This window comes from Rhinatrema bivittatum, chromosome 1 (genome assembly GCF_901001135.1).
Source record: "Rhinatrema bivittatum chromosome 1, aRhiBiv1.1, whole genome shotgun sequence".
In the NCBI taxonomy this organism is placed as follows: domain Eukaryota; kingdom Metazoa; phylum Chordata; class Amphibia; order Gymnophiona; family Rhinatrematidae; genus Rhinatrema; species Rhinatrema bivittatum.
This window is the reverse complement of record NC_042615.1, coordinates 565,039,284-565,058,150: the sequence shown is the minus strand read 5'-3', so window position 1 is coordinate 565,058,150 and position 18,867 is coordinate 565,039,284. Positions and strand designations below refer to the sequence as shown.

Here is an 18,867-nt window from a genome sequence, read left to right as displayed (position 1 = left end):
CACATACACACGATCCCTTTTTCATACACACGAGCTCCCAAACTCTCACACACATACACACTCCTTCACAATCTCCTCATATAGGCTCCCTCTCTCTCGCACCAACACTCAAGCATTCCCCCTCCCCCTGCTCTCTCTCACCTCCCATGCTCTCTCTCATACCCTCCTGCTCACCCCCCTGTGCTCTCTCTCACACCCCTCCCCTTTCTCACACCTCTCTCCTGCTCCTCTCACACACATTCACTCTCACTGGGGCCTTCATCTTCGCTGCGAGCGGAGTGTGCCCCGTGGCATGAGGGGGCCTTCATCTTCGCTGCAAACTGCGCACACTCTGTTCGTGGCACATGGGGGCCTTCATCTTCACTGTGAACGGCGTGCTGGGGCCTTCATCTTCGCGCGCTCCATTTGTGGCATGCCGGGGGTCTCTCTTCTTCGCATTTTCTGCATAGGGGGGGAATTCTGCGCAATTCTCCGCTCTGCAATAGCATAGAATTCCCCCAGGACTATAATATTTATTAATCATATTATTATCCAGTATTCATAACTCTGACTCTCATTTTCACAAATTCATTTTTTTTCTTGGATATAACCTTTATCACTTCGCTTTCAAGTGTGTGATGCTTTAGCAGGTTTGTACAAACCTCAGAGAGAGAATTTTTTTTTCCTTCTCAGATCATCATATATTTCCACTAATTCTACTGTAGGGAGGGTCAGAAGCACTACTCCTGTATCAGACTAAGGGGTAGGACATTACTGTTGTGCTACATAATTCATCTGTTCTTGTAGAAAGCTACTGTGAAAATTCAGTTAGCTGAAGTAGATCACTTATTCAGATACAAATAGACATCTCTTTGGAAAGCTCTTTTTCTGACCGATAGGTGCCCTCCAGAAGGTGTGGATGTAGTCCTCATATAACCAGATAGAACGGAGGAAACAGATCATCAGTCTGTCCATACTACAATGTAGTCATAGTTCTGTTATGTAAAACTATTTATTAAAGAAAATAACACAAACCTTTGACATACATGATTCTGAAGCATGCCAAATCTGCTACTGGGTACAGACAGTTGTTGAAAGCAAACTTTTATACATGAGCCCCTCTTCGTAAATGACTCCAACAACAAAACAATGCAAGGAGAGCCCATACAATAAAAATATATGCACTCGGGGATAGTTAATTAGCTCATTTCATGCCCTAGGGGATAATCTTTCCAAGTAAGGATCCTGGACATTGATAAATGTACATTTACATTTAAACGACCTGCAGTGGTTTGGTTTTCCATTTGCAATAAAAGTGTGTAATTCCTCCAAAGCAAGAAACATGGAGGATCCGTGCATGCCACTGTAGGAGGATGGCCCTCTTTGCGACCAGACATGCCTTCCGAAGCAAGAGACACGTTTCCCTCCCCCGAATCTGAAAAGAGGAATCTACATAAAAAAGAACACCCTCGGGAGTAAAAACCACAGTTGACCCACCAAAAAGGACAGATACCATTGGATTTTACCCTAAAAACAGTGCCCTAAGGTACCTGGATCTGATTGACGCTTACTGTACCACTCGGATTCTAAGTAACCCACTCTATACAGCCAGGAGGGAGGCAAATAGGCTCTATGTGAGAGCTGGTATTGCATTTCCCTCAGAGTTGCATCTTCCATCAACTCATGGATGTAATTGATGGCATGGAGGAAAGAGAGATCAGGTAAGGAGAGTATTTACACCTTCCACTTAGCATGTAGCTCTACACCTTGGTTTTCAGGTTTTAAACAAAGAAGAGATTTACAGATTTGGGAATTCCCCATCCGGCCCCTCCTATCTACCTGAAAAAAGTCCTCAAGATGATCCACCAATACGTCACGGAGATGAGGTTTTTGCAGGGAAAGGACATATATGTTGTCAGTTGAAGATAGGCAAAAAAAGGACTTAAGGGAAAAAAGCAATAGCGTTGTGATAGATCTTGATATGTGAGAATGTTGTCGTCTATGGCATTAAAGAAACTACTCCTTGCGCCTCCCAGTGGGAGAAGAATAAACTCTGCATACCTGGGGGAAAATCTAAGTTACCTCGAATAGGCAGATACACTGATACCTGTGGATTCTGGCCCAGTTTCGTGCAAAGATATACCCATGGCCTTCCGCAGAGATATAAAAGTAAAGTTGCTGCGAACAGATAAGGGCAAACAGGCTGTGCGAGCATGGAAGCATAGTGCAGAGGTTCTAGTTGCCATGTTGGTCCTGGAGAGAAGTGGATGCTTGTTGAATTCCATTGCAAAAGTCTGTTTTAGGATTCCAGGGTAAGGTGGTACCAAACTCCATCTCCTACTGGATAAAATCCACTTCTCAAGGAATACCTATTCAGAATTTTCAGTTCTCTGATCCGGTTTTCACATTCTTTAAGTCATAGATTATAGACGATTTGGCTATGACATGGACCATTTTGCCTGCAGTTTACTACTGTTTGGGTACAATAAATCATGTAAATATTGAAGAGGATATTAATGTGAAAAGTTGTAGTAAAAGCTGCTTTGCTCACAGCCAGCTCTGATTCTAGCCAGTAGATTGAGTGGAATGAAGTTCTGTAATTGACCTGTGCTAACTGAAAACAGATATGAGACCTGAGCTGAAAATTTGAATGTGTACAATAAGGCACCAGATGTTTTAAACACTGAGTGTAGATAAATGCTGTAATTAACTGCAGGTATTATATGGCAACCTACTCCAGGCACCTCACATTAATGTCAATGAAAGGCCAAAACAGTGGTACATAGTCAAATAGGAAAATGAGGTAGAGCAATAGTAACCTGAGGGATTAAGTCTATGGATATTCCACCTTGAAGAGATGTGATTAGTTTTGACAGAAACATAACAAGAGAGGCTGCTTTTTGAATGTTAGTAGATTCTGCCAGAGTAAAGAAGGAAAAGGAGAGAGCATGAAAACATAAGGAAGCTTTCATGGAATAAAGGTGTTAATATATTATGTTTAATTTTAGAGCACTAGAATTCGACAGGGAGAAGAGAGGGATCCTGAAGTTGAACTTGAGGTAATTAAACTCTGGCTGTTTTTATTTTTGTGCGTGAATGTGTAAGTTGTTTTAAATGATGTATTCTTTTTATCAAATGCAGTTTTTCAAAAGTACACTTAATGTTCTTATATCAGTCAAAATTTATTGATGATAGTTGTTAAGATTCTTTAGGCAAGGGGTGGGCAAACTGCAGCCTACGGGCCAGGATCGGCCTAATAGCTTCTTTTTTTTTAGCCTGCTTACCTCATGTTCCTGCGACATTACATTTGGCCTGCTAATTTCATGAAAGAATGTCAAATTCAATGGCGCAGTATCATGGGCCTTTGTTGATGACAGCAGCTGGTGAAAAAAAAAATTGCAGTTACCTCATCGCAGGGCCTCTGTTGATGTCAGTGCAGGTTGATGAGGATGGGTGAATGAAGAAAAAACAGCTGGAGGTAATCCGACATATTTTTTTCTTCTCTCCCATCCTTGTACTTATTATCCCTGCCTCTGTTTCTTCAAAACCAAACTGTCTGCGGTGGTCTATGAGGAAGTTTAGCAGGTATAATTTGCTGGGCACACAGAGAGCATACTTTTGTAAGTATTTTCAGTTTTCTGACTATGTTAAAATGCTTGTTAAATCTGTCTGTAAGTGTTACCTACAGACAGATCTGAATATGTATACAACTGGAAGAGAGAAGGTTTTAATATGCATATTTGTCAAACCTTTTCCGTTGGAAAGAAATCAGTAGAACTAGGGGGGTCATGACATGAAACTTCAGGGAGGGTGACTCAGAACCAACATCAGGAAATATTTTCTTCATGGAGAGGGTGGTGGATGCCTGGAAAACAGTTGAAAAAATTCAAAGGTGCATGGGGTACAACACTGTGGATCCCTAAAACTAGAGGATGGAAATGAAGAAGAGTGCATGGCGATTACTACCATTGGACCAATAAGCCTACAAACTGTTAATTGCAATTCCCATCAGTGTTCTCTGCTTCAATGGCAAGGAGTTACAAGGAATTGGATTCAACAGTTACCATCGAGGGGCCCTGACTTTTATGGTTTGGGAAACTGATAAGCATGGGGTAACCTTCACAAGCACGGCAGATACTAAACCATAAGCTTGCTGGGCGGACTGGATAGACCATTTTGTCCTTGTCTTGCCGTCATTTCTATGTTTTTATGTTTCTTAATATTGGCTGGTTATGCTTAAAATGCTTGATATTTCCCTCTGAGGCTGCTTTGCAACACTCACTGTGTCTTGGATTTACATGCACTGTTGATGCTGCTTTCTCTTGTTAACCACAGCCAGCAGTAGTAACAGAAAGCAGCATCAACAGTGGTATGTAAATCCCAAGACACAATAAGTGTGGCAAAGCAGTACTAAGAGACTTATTACTGTAGTCAGCAATATTAAGTCTTCTTTGTTGCTGCCTTGCCACTGTTGTGTCTTGGAGTTTACATACCACTTTTTCGCGCTGTTTTCTCCTGAGGGAGCAACGAGAGCACAAGTGATTTTGCTGATGATTGAAGAGAATTTATAAGTGTTGCTTTGTTGGAAAATTTTGTGACTTAAAGCTTATGGCAAAAGAGCTATTGTGGGATCCCTGTACATACCCGGATCAATCCAGTCCAAGGGGTTGAGCCTCCTGTCCAGCAGGTGGAGACAGACCAAAACTGAAAGGGTATCCTATATGAGGACAGAGCCTACCCTGTAGCCCTTCAGTATTCGTCTGTATTCGTCTGTCTCCAGCAGGTGGAACAGCTCACCCTGTGGTTCTCTGTTGTCTACTTCTTGTCCCTTCTGGGGATTTTTTACTTCTGTGTGTCTTCTGTGTGTTTTACTTCTATGTGTTTTACTTCTATGTGTTTTACTTCTGTGTGTTTTACTTCTGTGTGTTTTGGATCAAGCAAGTATTGATGTGTTATTAATTAAAAAAAAAAAAAAAAGAAGGTTTTATTGGTGTGAACTCTGTGGATCCTCTTTACAGGAGACAGATCCTGTCTCCTTACTCTTGCGGGGGCCTAGGGGGGGCTTGGCCTCTTGTTTTATATAGCCTCGGCTGCAGGGGTGGATATTGGTGGTGCCAGTCACTCCCCCTGTTCAGCCTCTCTCTCTGTACTTGTCTCCCTTCATTGGGATGCTTTGAATTTGAAGCTGCTGACAGGGCCGTTTTTATCCCTCCTCTGGGGTTTAAAAAAAAAAAAAGCAATAATTAACAGTATTATCAGGCAGGCTCAGGAGAAACCTCCTGCCTTCCCTTTTTGATTTTGCAGCTGTAGAGAGTGACATAGGAGCGTGCACAGTTCATTCTGTGCCTCCGCTCCTTCAGCCCCTGCAGCTCAGCTCATTTCACTTGCTGCTCCTCCCCCCCCCCCCCACCTCGGGGCCATGCCACTATCTCCTCTGTGCCTAGCTTGTGGGATTCCTCTGTCAGGCTTCGCGGGAGGTTCTCTGCTCTCGCTACTTACCCGGGTGGGGAGAGGTGTCCTCAGAGTCCCCGATGCCTTCAGGGCCCGAGCCAGGCCTTCAAAATGTTAAGCCCCACCGTTCCTGGGGCCGGCAAACTGCGGGAATGGCGGCCATTTTGGGTTTTCTCCTTCTTTCTTGGAGCAGCCTGAAGCCCCGGACCCGATTTTTTTCGGTGCCCCCGATTTGAGCCCCGCGCACTCTCCTCTTGGCAGATCCCGACCCCTCTCCCCCCCCGGAGGTGTTGAACCCCCGTTTTTTCCACTGAATTTGTGCTTTTACTGCACAAATCCTACTTGGCAAACTTGCAGGAGGACACGGGACCCCTTCCGGCTAAGGTCCCTAGGCTCTCTGTTCCTCCCTCCCTTGCGGCTCCTGATGGGCAGGGTCGATCCGGGTCCGTGTAGTTCCGGGGGCCCCTCCCCTTCCGTCTCCTCCACCGGACCCCCCTGCCTGCCCAGGATCCGTATCAGGACCTGGATTCTGCTGATGCACCCCCCCCCCCCTCGAGGGGGATGACCCCCGGGTCCTCCGTCTCTTCCGCAGGGAGGAATCGGAGCCTCTTCTCCCCTTCATCTCCCAGGAATTGGGGATTGACTGTCCCCCAGTGAACGAGTTTTCAGCAGCAATGCCGGCTTCCTCGGACCAGGTCCTAGCGGGGCTTAGGGCCCTACCGTGCTCTTTTCACCCCATGCACAAACTAATGCTCCTCAGGGAATGGCAGGCCCCCGAAGCAGGCTTCCGGGTCGGGAGGGCCATGGAGAAGCTTTATCCCCTCCCAGAGGAGTGCTTAGAGTTATTGAAAATGCCAAAGGTGGACTCTTCTGTGACGGCGGTCACTAAACATAACACCATCCCGGTAGTGGGGGCTACGGCCCTTGAGGGAGGTCAAGATCGAAAGCGCATTTTTTGAAATCCTGGCCTTGGGTGTTCGGGCGTCCATCTGCAGCAGTCTCATGCAGTGGGCAAGCCTTAGGTGTGTCCAACAATTACTCGGCACCCAAGACTTCCTATCTGCAGAGGCAGAACAGGCTGACAGGTTAGAAGGCGCTATAGCTTAATGGGGCGGATGCCCTATATGACTTGTTCCGGGTGCAGGCGAAGGCGATGGCTTCGGCGGTCTCGGCCAGACGGCTTCTCTGGCTCCGACACTGGGTGGCTGATTCATCTTCCAAGGCACAGCTGGGAACTCTCCCTTTTAAGGGTAAGTTGTTTTTTGGCGAGGATCTGGAGCAGCTTATTAAGTCCTTAGGAGAAAACAAGGTTCATAAGTTGCCTGAGGACCGCCCGAAGCAGGCTAGATCCTTCTTCCCTACTCATACCCGCTTCTGGGGCCAACGCCGATATAACCCAAGAGCAAGGGGCGCATTTTCTAGGGGAAACTCCTCTAGGGTCCAGTCTTGGCCCCAGTCCTTTTGAGCCCGTCGGCCCTTCCGAGATGCTGCTCCCCACCGCCCCGCACCCAAGCCCACTTCCCAGTGAGAATCCACTGGCCCATCCGTCCGTTCCCAACTTAAGTGTTCGTTTGTCTCTGTTCGTGGAGGAATGGGCCAAGATCACGTCAGACCATTGGGTCCCCGAAACAATAGACAAAGGCTACGCCTTAGATTTTGTTCACGACATCCCAGACCTGTACATGGTTTCTCAGTGCGGCCGCTGGAAGCGGGCCACTGTGACTCACTCCTACCAGACTCCAGAGGCTGGGGGCCATCCACCTGGTTCAGGCGGCGGAACACGGCGCCGGCCAATACTCTATTTACTTTGTGGTCCCAAAGAAGGATGACTCCTTCCATCCATCCTGGATCTCAAGAGGGTCAACCGGGCCCTCAAGGTGCCCCATTTCCGGATGGAAACCCTTCGGGCAGTGATAGCGGCGGTCCATCCCGGGGAATTCTTGGCCTTACTCGATCTGAGGGAGGCCTATCTGCACATTCCGATCCGTCCCAATCATCAGAGATTTCTCCAGTTCCACATCTTGGGCCAACACTTCCAGTTCTAGGCCCTGCCCTTCGGTCTCGCCACGGCACCACGCACATTTACCAAGGTGATGGTGGTGGTGGTGGTAGCCTTCAGAAGGAGGGTGTTCTGGTCCACCTGTACTTGGACAATTGGCTAATATGGGCCAAGTCGGAGTCTCAATGCCGCCAGATGGTGGACCGCGTTCTTGCTCTTCTCTCATCCCTGGCTTGGATAGTCAAGATTGCCAAGAGCAATCTCCACCCGACCCAGGTCTTGGAGTTCCTGGGGGGTCACTTCGATACCCGCGTCGGCAAGGTTTTTCTACCGGACTCGAGAGCTTTCAAGCTCATGGATCAGGTTCAGAGTTTCCTCTCCATGCCTTTCCCCATGGCGTGGGATTATCTGCAGACCCTGGGGACCATGGCTTCCACGATTGACCTGGTCCCCTGGGCGTTTGCACATATGCGTCTCTTACAGAGAGCTTTGCTGACCCGTTGGCAGCCAGTATCAGAACAGTTTCATATGCAGCTCCCGCTTTCCGACCCTACCATCAGCGAATTACAGTGGTGGCTTTCTCTCAAGCACCTCCTCCGTGGAATGTCCCTTCGGACCCCGCAGTGGATGGTAGTCACGACAGATGCCAGCCTGTCTGGTTGGGGAGTGGTGTGCCTGTCTCAGTCCACGCAGAGGAACTGGTCTCCAACCCAGGTTCGATGGCACATCAACCGCCTGGAGACATGGGCGGTTTGTCTAGCACTCCAGGCATTTCTTCCTCTACTTCGGGCGGTCTGGGTGCTCTCGGACAATTCTACCACCGTGGCATACATCAATCGCCAGGGGGGGCACCAGGAGTCGACTGGTGGCCCTCGAAGCAAGTCGCCTACTCGCGTGGGCGGAGCGACACCTGGACTGCCTCGCGGCCTCTCACACAGTGGGCAACGAGAATGTCCAAGCTGACTTCTTGAGTCGTCAGCGTCTGGATCCAGACGAGTGGGAGTTGTCCTCCGATGCCATGGCCCTAATCATCAACAGGTGGGGTCCCCCGCATCTGGACTTGATGGCAACTCTGAACAACACCAAGGCTCCCCGGTTCTTCAGCCACTGGCGGGAACACTGCTCGGCAGGGGTAGATGCCCTAGCCCTTCCATGTCTGCGCGACATTCTGCTGTAAGTGTTCCCTCCGAGGCCCCTCATATGGAAAGTGCTCAGACGGATAGAGCTTCACAGTGGTCCGGTCATTCTCATAGCTCCCGAGTGTCCCCGCGGACCTAGTCAACCTAGTGTCGAACGGTCCCCTTCACCTGGGCCACCTTTAATACCTTCTCCGCCAAGGTCCCATATTTTTCGACCAGGCGGATCGCTTTTGTCTTGCGGCTTGGCTTTTGAACGGCGACGGCTGAGACGGAGGGGATATGCTGAGGACATCATCTCCACTATTTTGCGGGCTTGCAAAACTTCTACCTTCCTCGCCTATGTCCGGGTCTGGAAGGTTTTCGAGCTGATCTGTGAGGAAGCAAGCGTTACGGCGCGTTCGGCTCCAGTCTCGCTAGTCCTCTCTCTTTTCTCCAGCGTAGCTTCTCTAAGGGGGTCTCTTTTGGTTTGCTCCATGAACAGGTGTCTGCCCTAGGTTCTCTCTTGGGCACCCTCGAAGGCTATGTGGTTGCGTCTCATCCGGATATTGTCCGTTTTCTCAAAGGGGTCTAACATTTGAAGCCGCCGTTTCATCCCACTTGTCCCTCATGGAGTTTGAATCTGGTCCTTCGAGCCCTCTGTCAGGCTCCTTTTGAGCCCCTCTGCCGTTCTACCCTTAAGGATTTGACGCTCAAGGCGGTGTTTCTGGTTTCTATTTGCTCCGCCAGACAGGTGTTGGAGATCAAAGTGTAGTCTTGCCGCGAGCCGTTCTTACGTTTCTCGGACTCTGGGGTCTCTCTTAAGACGGTCCCATCATTCTTACCGAAGGTTGTCTCTTCATTTCATGTCAATCAGTCAGAGCTCCCCGTGTTCTCTCCTACCGACATTGCTAGTCCTGGCGGGGATGATCTCCGCTGTCTGGATGTGAAGCGCGTGCTTATGTGTTATCTTGAGGTGACTAATGACTTTCGAGTATCTGATCATCTTTTTGTCTTATGGAGTGGCCCCAACCGGGGCAAACAGGCCTCTAAGACTACGATATCTCGCTGGCTGAAGGAAGCGATCTTGTCTGCTTACATCTGTCAGGGACGTCCAGTCCCGGAGGGCCTTAAGGTCCATTCCTTGCGTTCTCAGGCGTCGTCCTGGGCGGAGAGCCAGTCGGTCTCCCCGCAGGAGATATGCAGGGCAGCTACTTGGAAGTCTCTGCATACTTTTGCTCGACATTACCGCCTTGATGTTCAGGCGCCAGTTTTTGGTTTCTTTGGGCGGCAGGTACTTCGAGCGGGACTGTCAAGGTCTCACCCTGTCTAGGGAAGCTTTGGTACATTCCATGGTCTGGACTGCTCCGGGTACGTACAGGGAAAGGAAAATTAGTTCTTACCTGTTAATTTTCGTTTCTGTAGTACCACGGATCAGTCCAGACGCCCTTCCCTTCCTTGCTTCCTGTCCGCTTGAAGATTCTTATACTATTCTTCCAAGGCTGTTTCTATTCTATATGTTCCTTAATAGGATGCACCAGAAGCATCTATGTGATGATTGTGGGCATTTATGCAAGAGTGTCCATGCACAGAGTTCATTCGCTGTTTTCTCTTGTTTCCAATTTTCAGAGTTCTCTTGTTGTTTGCTCGAGTTCTTCTGTTGCTTGCTTGTTCCATGGTGTTTATCTTTTCTGCTTTGACAATATTTATACTGAAGGGCTACAGGGTAGGCTCTGTCCTCATATAGGATACCCTTTCAGTTTTGGTCTGTCTCCACCTGCTGGACAGGAGGCTCAACCCCATGGTCTGGACTGATCCGTGGTACTACAGGAACGAAAATTAACAGGTAAGAACTAATTTTCCTATAAATAGATATTCAGTGTGTGTTTTGATTTAAAAGAAAAAGCAAGGTTAATTCTTAGTGTGTCTCTTTCCCTTATACTTCAAGCACATTCTTTGATTTATAGACTTTTATCACAATTAAAAAGACGAGGAATATTTTTCACAACAAGAATCAATTAGGGAATTAGATCAAACAAGAATAACCCAGCTATCAATGTTGTCCCCTTGTAGGTTATTACCTGGAAGGAGAATATCCAATGGGACAGTTTGATACCAGGGTACAAATTATATCGCAATGATAGAGTGGATCAAATTAGTGTGTGTGGGCTTGTTTGCTATATATTAGGGATGACAAAGCATACGAAGATAGAGATCCTGTAGGAGCCTAATAGTACAAATGCAGGGGTGGCCAACTCCGGTTCCCAAGAGCCACAAACAGGATGGATGAGAGAGATTTGCATATATGAAGGTAGTACATGCAAATCTATCTCATGTATATTCCTTGTGGGTATCTTGAAAACCTGGCCTGTTTGTGGCTCTTGAGGAGCAGAGTTGGCCAACTGTGCACTATGGAATCTTTATGGATAGAAATTTCCATGTGTGATGGAAGAGTATAGCAGTGAGTAAGAAAAAACAGATGACAAAATACTAACAGAAATTAGGGAAGCTAACCAACTTGGTATCAAATAGAAACATGATGGCAGCAAAAGACCATATGGCCTATATATTCTGCCTATCCAATCAACTAATTTAGCTTTACAATTACCATTATTCCCTCAGAGATCCCTTGTGTTAATCCCATGCGTTTTTGAAGTCAGAGCGCAGTAATAATAGGAGATTTAAATTACCCCAATATTGACTGGGTACATATCACATCAGGACTTGGTAGGGAAATAGCTTCTAGATGAAATAAATGAGTGTTTCATGAAGCATCTGGTCCAAGATCTGACAAGAAGGGGAGCTACTTTAGATCTTATTCTTAGTGAAATGCAGGATTTTAGTGCAAGAGGTAACAGTAGTGGGGCCACGGCAACATAACGCAATCAGATTTAACTAATAGCTGGAGGGAGGTCATTAAGGAAAACTACTACTCTAGTATTTAACTTTCAAAGGGAAGACTTAGATAGAATGAGGAAAAAAGCTAAAAGGTGCAGCTGCAAAGGTTAAGATTTTGCATCAGATGTGGTCAGTATTTTAAGATACCATCTTGGAAGCCCAGACCAGATGTATTCCATACATTATAAAAGGAGAAAAGAAGGGCAAATGACTGTCGGCATGGTTAAAAGGTGAGGTGTGACAGAGGATATTATAGCCAAAAGGACTTTCAAAAAATGGAAAAAAGATCCAAATGTAGAAAATAGGAAAAAGCTTAAACACTAGCAAATTAGATGCAAAACATTGATAAAGGATGGGGCAAAAAGATTATTTGAAAAGAAGCTAGCTATAGAGGCAAATACTCATAATATAAACATTTTCAAATACATCCTGCTACTACTATTAATCATTTCTATAGTGAATCATGATATACAGAGTGTTGTACAAAGAAATTTTGATAGGCGGTCTATAAATTTGTATTAAATTAAAGTTTAATTAAACACATAAAGACAGTCCCTGCTCAATAGAGTTTACAATCTAATAAGGCAAATATACAGGCCAAGAGACTTGGGGCGATTTATAAAGTAAGACCATGGTTTAAAAAAAAAAAAAAAAAGTTAATGAGGTTAAAAGTGGACAGTCAGGCCTAAAATTTAATAGCCGCCTCAAAAATAGTGGGTATTTAGATGGAATTCAAACAAGTTGAGAGAGGGAGCATGATGCACCAGTTTAGGAAGTCTTTTCCAAGCATGTGGCACAGCCAAATGGAAAGCACAGAGTCAGGAATTGTCAATAGAGGATAAAGAGCACAGATAGGAGTGACTTGTCTGAGCATAGTGCATGAGGAGGGGTGTAGAGAGATAAAAAAAAAGAGGAGAGGTAGTGAAGAGATACAGAAGACACCTGTGCGTGCAATGAAGGGAAAATCTGCGCGCATGGCTCCGAAGTCACTTGCGCACACGGCGCCGACCACATCTGTGCGCACGGAGCCGACAACACTTGCGCGCCCAGCGCCAGACATGGCTGTGCGCATGGCGCTGGAGACATCGGCGCCAATAACTTTGGCACGCACAGACATAAAAAGATATGCGCACAAGTCTAGATCCGTGCACAAATCCAAATCGGCGCACAAGACACAGGAACACACGTCTCATGTACTACACCATGAGTTGAAGAGACGACGTGGACCCTCACAAATGTCTCATTCCACCTCTCCATCGATAACCCTACCTCGTTCAGGTACTTCCCTCTCTTCGAGAGCTACTTCGACAGAGTTTACAATAAAACGCAGAAAGTGATCACCATCTTCACGTAGAAGTCATACAGACTCGTCGTCACACTATTATCATAAGCACTCACATCACTACCACCACAAAAGGTCGGCAAAGAGGAATGCAACATGGGAAGTAAGCCCTTCGACTTCTAAATCATCTCACATACCAGCTCAAATACCTTCTCCCATACAGAGGTAATACAAGTTGCTTCCTCTAACATTTCCACAGCTTCAGAGGATTCGATGGACATGATATGCGACAAAAAACAGAAAGACCATAAAGTATCCAATACTTTACCTCACAACACTCCAATGCAACCTTAAGCATGTGAGTCACAAGAACCAGATGGTCATACAATAATGCCCCCTCATACAAAAGAGGCATTTTTTCAATTGTCCCAATCCTTAGCAGGATTTTATGAATCTCTGCAGTCATCATTCAAAATGACTAATCTTGCTTCTGGCAGCTCTCTGGAACATAAGACACAGACTAATAGAGAGCAGTTGGTGAAGCCTCCAACATCTCCCATATCAAACCGACCAGCCTCAACAAATTATAACCAGGATATATCTTTTGATTCTCCTTCACCGCAAACTTCCCCATCATCTACAGGATTCCCATGGGATCTGCAGGAACAACCTCAGGAGCCGTATTCCCCTCCGGAAGACCTTACATACCCAAAATTTCTAGAAAAATTGGGTACAATACTGCATCTAGAGGTCCAAAAAGAGACAGACCCTAGATCAGAAACTCTTGGCCTTCTAAGACTTTCGATACTCCAGGAGAACAAACATCTCCTGCATTCAGTCTTACAGAAATCCTGGGAAACACCTTACACAATCTCAGTGGTTTCCAGGAAGACGGACATAAAATTTCGTATGAGGAAAACATCACCGTACTCTATACCACAATTATCTCACACTTCAATTGTAGTAGAGTCGGCGATGCAAAGATTTAAGAAAACAAAGTCTCATTCCTCATACCCACCAGGGAAAGACAACAAATATTTAGATGAGTTTGGCAGGAAAATACTCCATAACTCAATGTTGAATGCCCAAATTATGCACCATCAGTTCTACATGGTACAATACCTATATGAGTGCATACAGGCTATAAAAGGTATGCTTTCATCAACTGCGGATCACATACCTCCGCCTCTTCATGACATGGAAGAGTGTTCCCAACACCTTTTCAGGTCAATCTATGAAGCATACGAAACAATGTCTAGGGCATCGGCAACAGCCATTGCAGCCTGCAGACTAGCATGGTTACGCTCAAGTTCGATACGTGAAGATTTGCACGAAAAACTAACAAACCTCCCATGTACAGGAGAAAACCTGTTCGGAGAATGCTTTCAGGACACAGTAGGTAAACTGAAGGAAGAAGCTCTAGCAGTACAATCATTAACATCACATCCTAACTATTCGACCACACGTCGTTATATTGGATCTACTCGTAGGCAATCATATGCCAGGAGACCCTACAGATCTTACCAGTCCTTTCGTACACAGGCTTACCCTGCGTACCAGCGTCCTGCTCCACAACAGAATACCTCAAACCAACGTAGAGGTAAACCTCGTAACCAGAGACAGCAGGCACAACAGCTGGCTACTGCAGTGAAAGCGACTTCATCTTTTTAGTTACCCAGCCACCACCACAACATCAAGCACCGCCCGGCAGGATTCATTCCTGTCTGGCAGCCTGGGAGAGAATAACATCCGATCAATGGGTTTTGGAGATAGTACGTCACGGCTACCAACTCCAATTTGTCACAAAACCCATATTACCTAATCTTTCCACTTTCAAGATTCACAACTTCCAACCACAACTGGGGAAGGAAATTGCTTTGCTTCGCAAACCACAAGCAATTTGACAAATTTACCCGGGAACCCAATCTGTAGGATTTTATTCCCCATACTTCCTCATACGCAAGAAGTCGGGTGGCCTTCGCCCCATCCTAGACCTAAGGGAATTGAACAAATTTCTCACCAAAGAGAAATTCAAAATGGTATCGTTGAAATCAATCCTTCCTCTGATTCAAACCAACGATTGGATGTGCTCCATCCACCTGAAGGATGCTTACACACGCATTCCAATCCATCCATCCTCGTGGCATTACCTATGCTTTCGCTACAGGCATCAACATTACCAGTACAAAGTTCTCCCCTTTGGACTATCGGCTGCACCCAGGGTGTTCACCAAATGCATGGTAGTGGTGGTGGCTCATCTCAGACAACAAGGTATAACCATCTTTCCATATCTGGATGATTGGCTCATAATTGCCCCAACTCCAAACATCTTACTCGAGCACCTCCATTGAGTGATACAATGCTTGCAAGAATTAGGATTGGTGATCAATTTTCAGAAATCACACCTACAACCAACACAACAGTTACAGTTCATAGGAGCATTCCTGGACACTACGCGCAAAAGGGCATACCTACCAAGCGACAGAATATCACAATTCCTTCTTCTGTTACATACCTTGAACTATATTCGGAGACCTTCAGCAGACAGGTTTTAGTAGTCCTCGGCCACATAGCAGCGGCGAATTTCATGGTTCCCAACACCAGGCTACACATGAGACGCCTGCAATGGGGCTTGAAACATCAATGGAAACAGCACTCGCAACCATTGACACAGAAGTTATCGTTGACCGCCGAAATGAGAAAAGATATAACATGGTGGCTCCTAGACTTCACCCTATCCAAGGGAGCATTGTTCAGTTCCCCTCCTCACAACACAGTATTAACCACAGATGCGTCTCGCAAGGGCTGGGGTGCACACCTCGAGATTTACGAAACACAAGGGTTATGGACAATCTCGGAACAAAACTTACAAATACATTTATTGGAACTCAGAGTGATTCGGAATGCATTATGAGTGTTCCAAGACCACCTGAAAGGACGCAGGTCATGATCTACACGGACAACCAAGTTGCAATGTTTTACATCAACAAACAAGGAGCGTCCGGTTAATGGTCCCTTTGCAAAAATATAGACTTTGTCAAATAAGGCGTACTTGGAGGAAGAACTAGAAGATTGGGAGAAAATGGGTGAGGTGGAACAGTGGGCCAAACTAAAAAGAGCTATTACAAAGACAACAAATCTATATGTTCCAAAAGTAAGCAAAAGTAAGAAGATAAATAAACCAAGCTGGTTTACAAAGGAGTGCTGAAAAAATAAATGCAAAAAGAATAGTGTTCAAGCAGTACAAAGGATCCCAAACAGAAGAACACAGGGAAGAATATCTGGTGAAGCTGAAGGAGACTAGGAAAGAAATCAGGAAAGCAAAAGGTCAAGTGGAAGAAAGGATTGTCATAGAGTTAAAGTGAAGTGGCAACATATTTTTCAGATATATTGGAAAAGGGAGGAAAGCCTGAGGTGGTGTGAAAGATGTCAAAGAGCAATATTTATTTATTTATTTATTTTTGACTTTTATATACCGACATTAATATGTGGAGAAAGATGAAGAAATTCTTTAAGTTGGTGTTCACTAAAGAAGATACTGGAGAACCAGGTAGACTTGTAGAAAGCCACTGCTTACTCTTAAGCATCAGCAGCTTGGGATTTATCTACTTTTTGGGATTCTGCCAGGTACTTGTGAACTGGATTGGCCACTGTTGAAAACAGGATACTGGGCTTTATGGACTCTGGTCTGACCCAATATGGCAGTGCTTATGTGTGTATTTCTGTTAAGGAGTTTCAAGAGATGCCCTACAGGTCCCATTTGTAGATGAGAGCCAGTAATGTAGCACTGTTACTAAAATATTTGCCCATCCCTACTTTAGGAAGATTCCTTGTAAGTTGTGTCGTCAACTGGGAGTAACTTTGTTTTCCAAAGAATTGCAAATTACTTCATATTTGCTAGATGAGCTGTGATGTCACAAAGAATATATGAGCCAAACAGATCCTGCTCCACATGAGAGTATATTGGCAAGTGTATGGTATAGGTGCTAGTATCAATCTGCTCACCAAGTTGGCTGAGGGTGAGGGGAAGGAGAAGTTGTCATCTCTTAAGGGAGACACCTAGTTGCTGGATTCAGCATCCATGATTGCAGAGTTCCAGGAGGAATCCTGGTGCATGACCCTTGGTCCAGGAGTTTTTCATTAGTTCCAAAATTCTGCTTTTTACATTAATCACGAGACTATTACCAACCTTCTATCATTCAAGGAGAAAACTTCATTCTTTAGATGTTATGAGTGCAGTTTAAATTGTTGGTTGAATGAAGATGCCACTTGCTTTTATTAAAAAACAAAATACAGTTCCTCTGCATAGTCTTAGAGTTCACCAAGAGTAATTAAGTTTGAAAGCCAATTTCAGCGGTTAAATAGTACTTGACCCATAGAAATGGTCTTTTGAAAATTGTCCGTTCTATATGTGTGTAAAAGTACGAACTTAGGGGCTTGTATGTGTGTACTTTTACTTGGAGTGAGAGGGTGGTATTCCCGGGGTAGGGAGAGATCTGCACTTAAACATGTATACTTGCTCAGAAAAGCTTCCCATACAAACTAGCAAAGTAGGTTTTCTGGGGTAATTTTCAAAAGGAAAGTATGCGTGTACATTCCCTTTTGAAAATTAGTGCACAGCCTGCCACTAAAAAGTACCTGCAGGTTTTGCATCAATTTGGGCACTTTTAATATTACCTTACAGTATCTAAAATGGAAGATTTAACTTTTAAGCTTTTAATCTTGAAATTGTTTAAACAACTGTCATGTTAGAATATGACAAGCATAATTACAAAGAAATCTGACAGCCATTGGATACACGGTGTAATGCCAGTGCTGGTATTTGGCCAGAGTTGCAGCTTAGGAGGATAGAATTGCTGAGACACTGAAATATTTCAAGGAAGCTCCAGAATGTAAAATATTTCACTTATGTAATCCTACTTGCTATAATGTGCACGTTTGAAGTCCTGCCTCGGACACATTGTCATTTTCTTTTAACATGGTGATTGCTACTGAATGTTGGCACCTCCACTTGCCTGATGCTATTTAGGCATGAGAGTGAACAAGTACTTGAAATGTGGTGGCTACCTCTTGTTTCAGTGCTTTTTCTCTTCTGAAGAAAAATTACATTTTAACATCTAGCGTTGATTATTCAAAAGAGTTGTCTTTCTAATTTCGGAAATTAGCAGGACAGATTTTCATAGTTGAAAATCCCCTCCCATTCAGTGGGTAAATTCTGTGAGCATAATTCATTGTGCACACAAAATATACCTGTATAAAAAGAGGCAGGCTAGAGATGCTCCCAGGTTGTCATTAAGCTTTATGTGCTTTGCGCTAATATTGAGCACTGGCCAGATAAAGTTATGCATGTAAGACTTTAGGGCAGCTATTTTTCAACAAGTTATCTGGATAAGGTTTTTTGAATAAGTCCTGCTGAATATTTGGATAAAGTTACACATATAACTCTCCCACTCACTGGCTTACTGAGTATTGACTTTCGTGTGATCTTTTCTCATTTGCAGCACCAGCAGTGTTTAGCAGTATTCAGCAGAGTGAAATTTACTCGAGTGTTACTGACTGTTCTCATAGCCTTTACAAAGAAGGAGGTAAGCAGACTATCATTAGCTTTATTGAAGTAATTTGTTTCATGTCAATTGAAACAAATCTCTGTGATAATGGAGGGTGTAAAAAATCAGGTTGACAAACTAAAGAGAAACAAATCAATGGGACTGGATGGCATCCACCCCAAAGTTCTAAAAGAACTAAAGCATGTAATTGCTAACCTATTCCTAATAATCTGTAACCTATCATTTAAACCAGCTATGATACTAAAGATTGGAAAGAAACCAATGTGACACAGATTTTAAAAAATGGCCACAGTGGTGATTCAGGGAAACTATAAATCAAAGAGCCTTATTTGGTGCCGGGCAAAATGTTAGAAGCTAAACTTAATAACAAAGGCAATTACATTCCAAAAATTTGGCTGATAAATCAGATTTATCTCGCTAAGTGGCTGCTTCTGAATATCCAACAATACCACTTAGCTGAATGAGTCACTTATCTGACTAAATAGTTAGCTGCATAATCATTGGGTGGGCAGTGGGTGTAACTGGGTGACTCTATCTATCCAGTTAACTTAGCCGGATAAGTAGCGATATTCAGAC

At 44.9% G+C, this 18,867-nt stretch overlaps 1 protein-coding gene across 5 annotated transcripts in view; it reads left to right on the top strand.

The window, feature by feature from the left end:
• The window catches only part of NAA35 (N(alpha)-acetyltransferase 35, NatC auxiliary subunit), a 257,112-nt gene that overhangs the window by 97,213 nt on the left and 141,032 nt on the right, over positions 1-18,867 (top strand). For all 5 annotated transcript variants that reach the window (XR_003858821.1, XM_029617219.1, XM_029617227.1 and 2 more), the window contains 2 exons: positions 2,988-3,038; positions 18,226-18,309. Coding sequence is in view for 4 of the 5 variants with exons in the window: in XM_029617219.1 (XP_029473079.1) it covers positions 2,988-3,038; positions 18,226-18,309 (135 nt within the window). In the remaining variant the exon portion in view is untranslated. The remainder of the gene's footprint in view (positions 1-2,987; positions 3,039-18,225; positions 18,310-18,867) is intronic.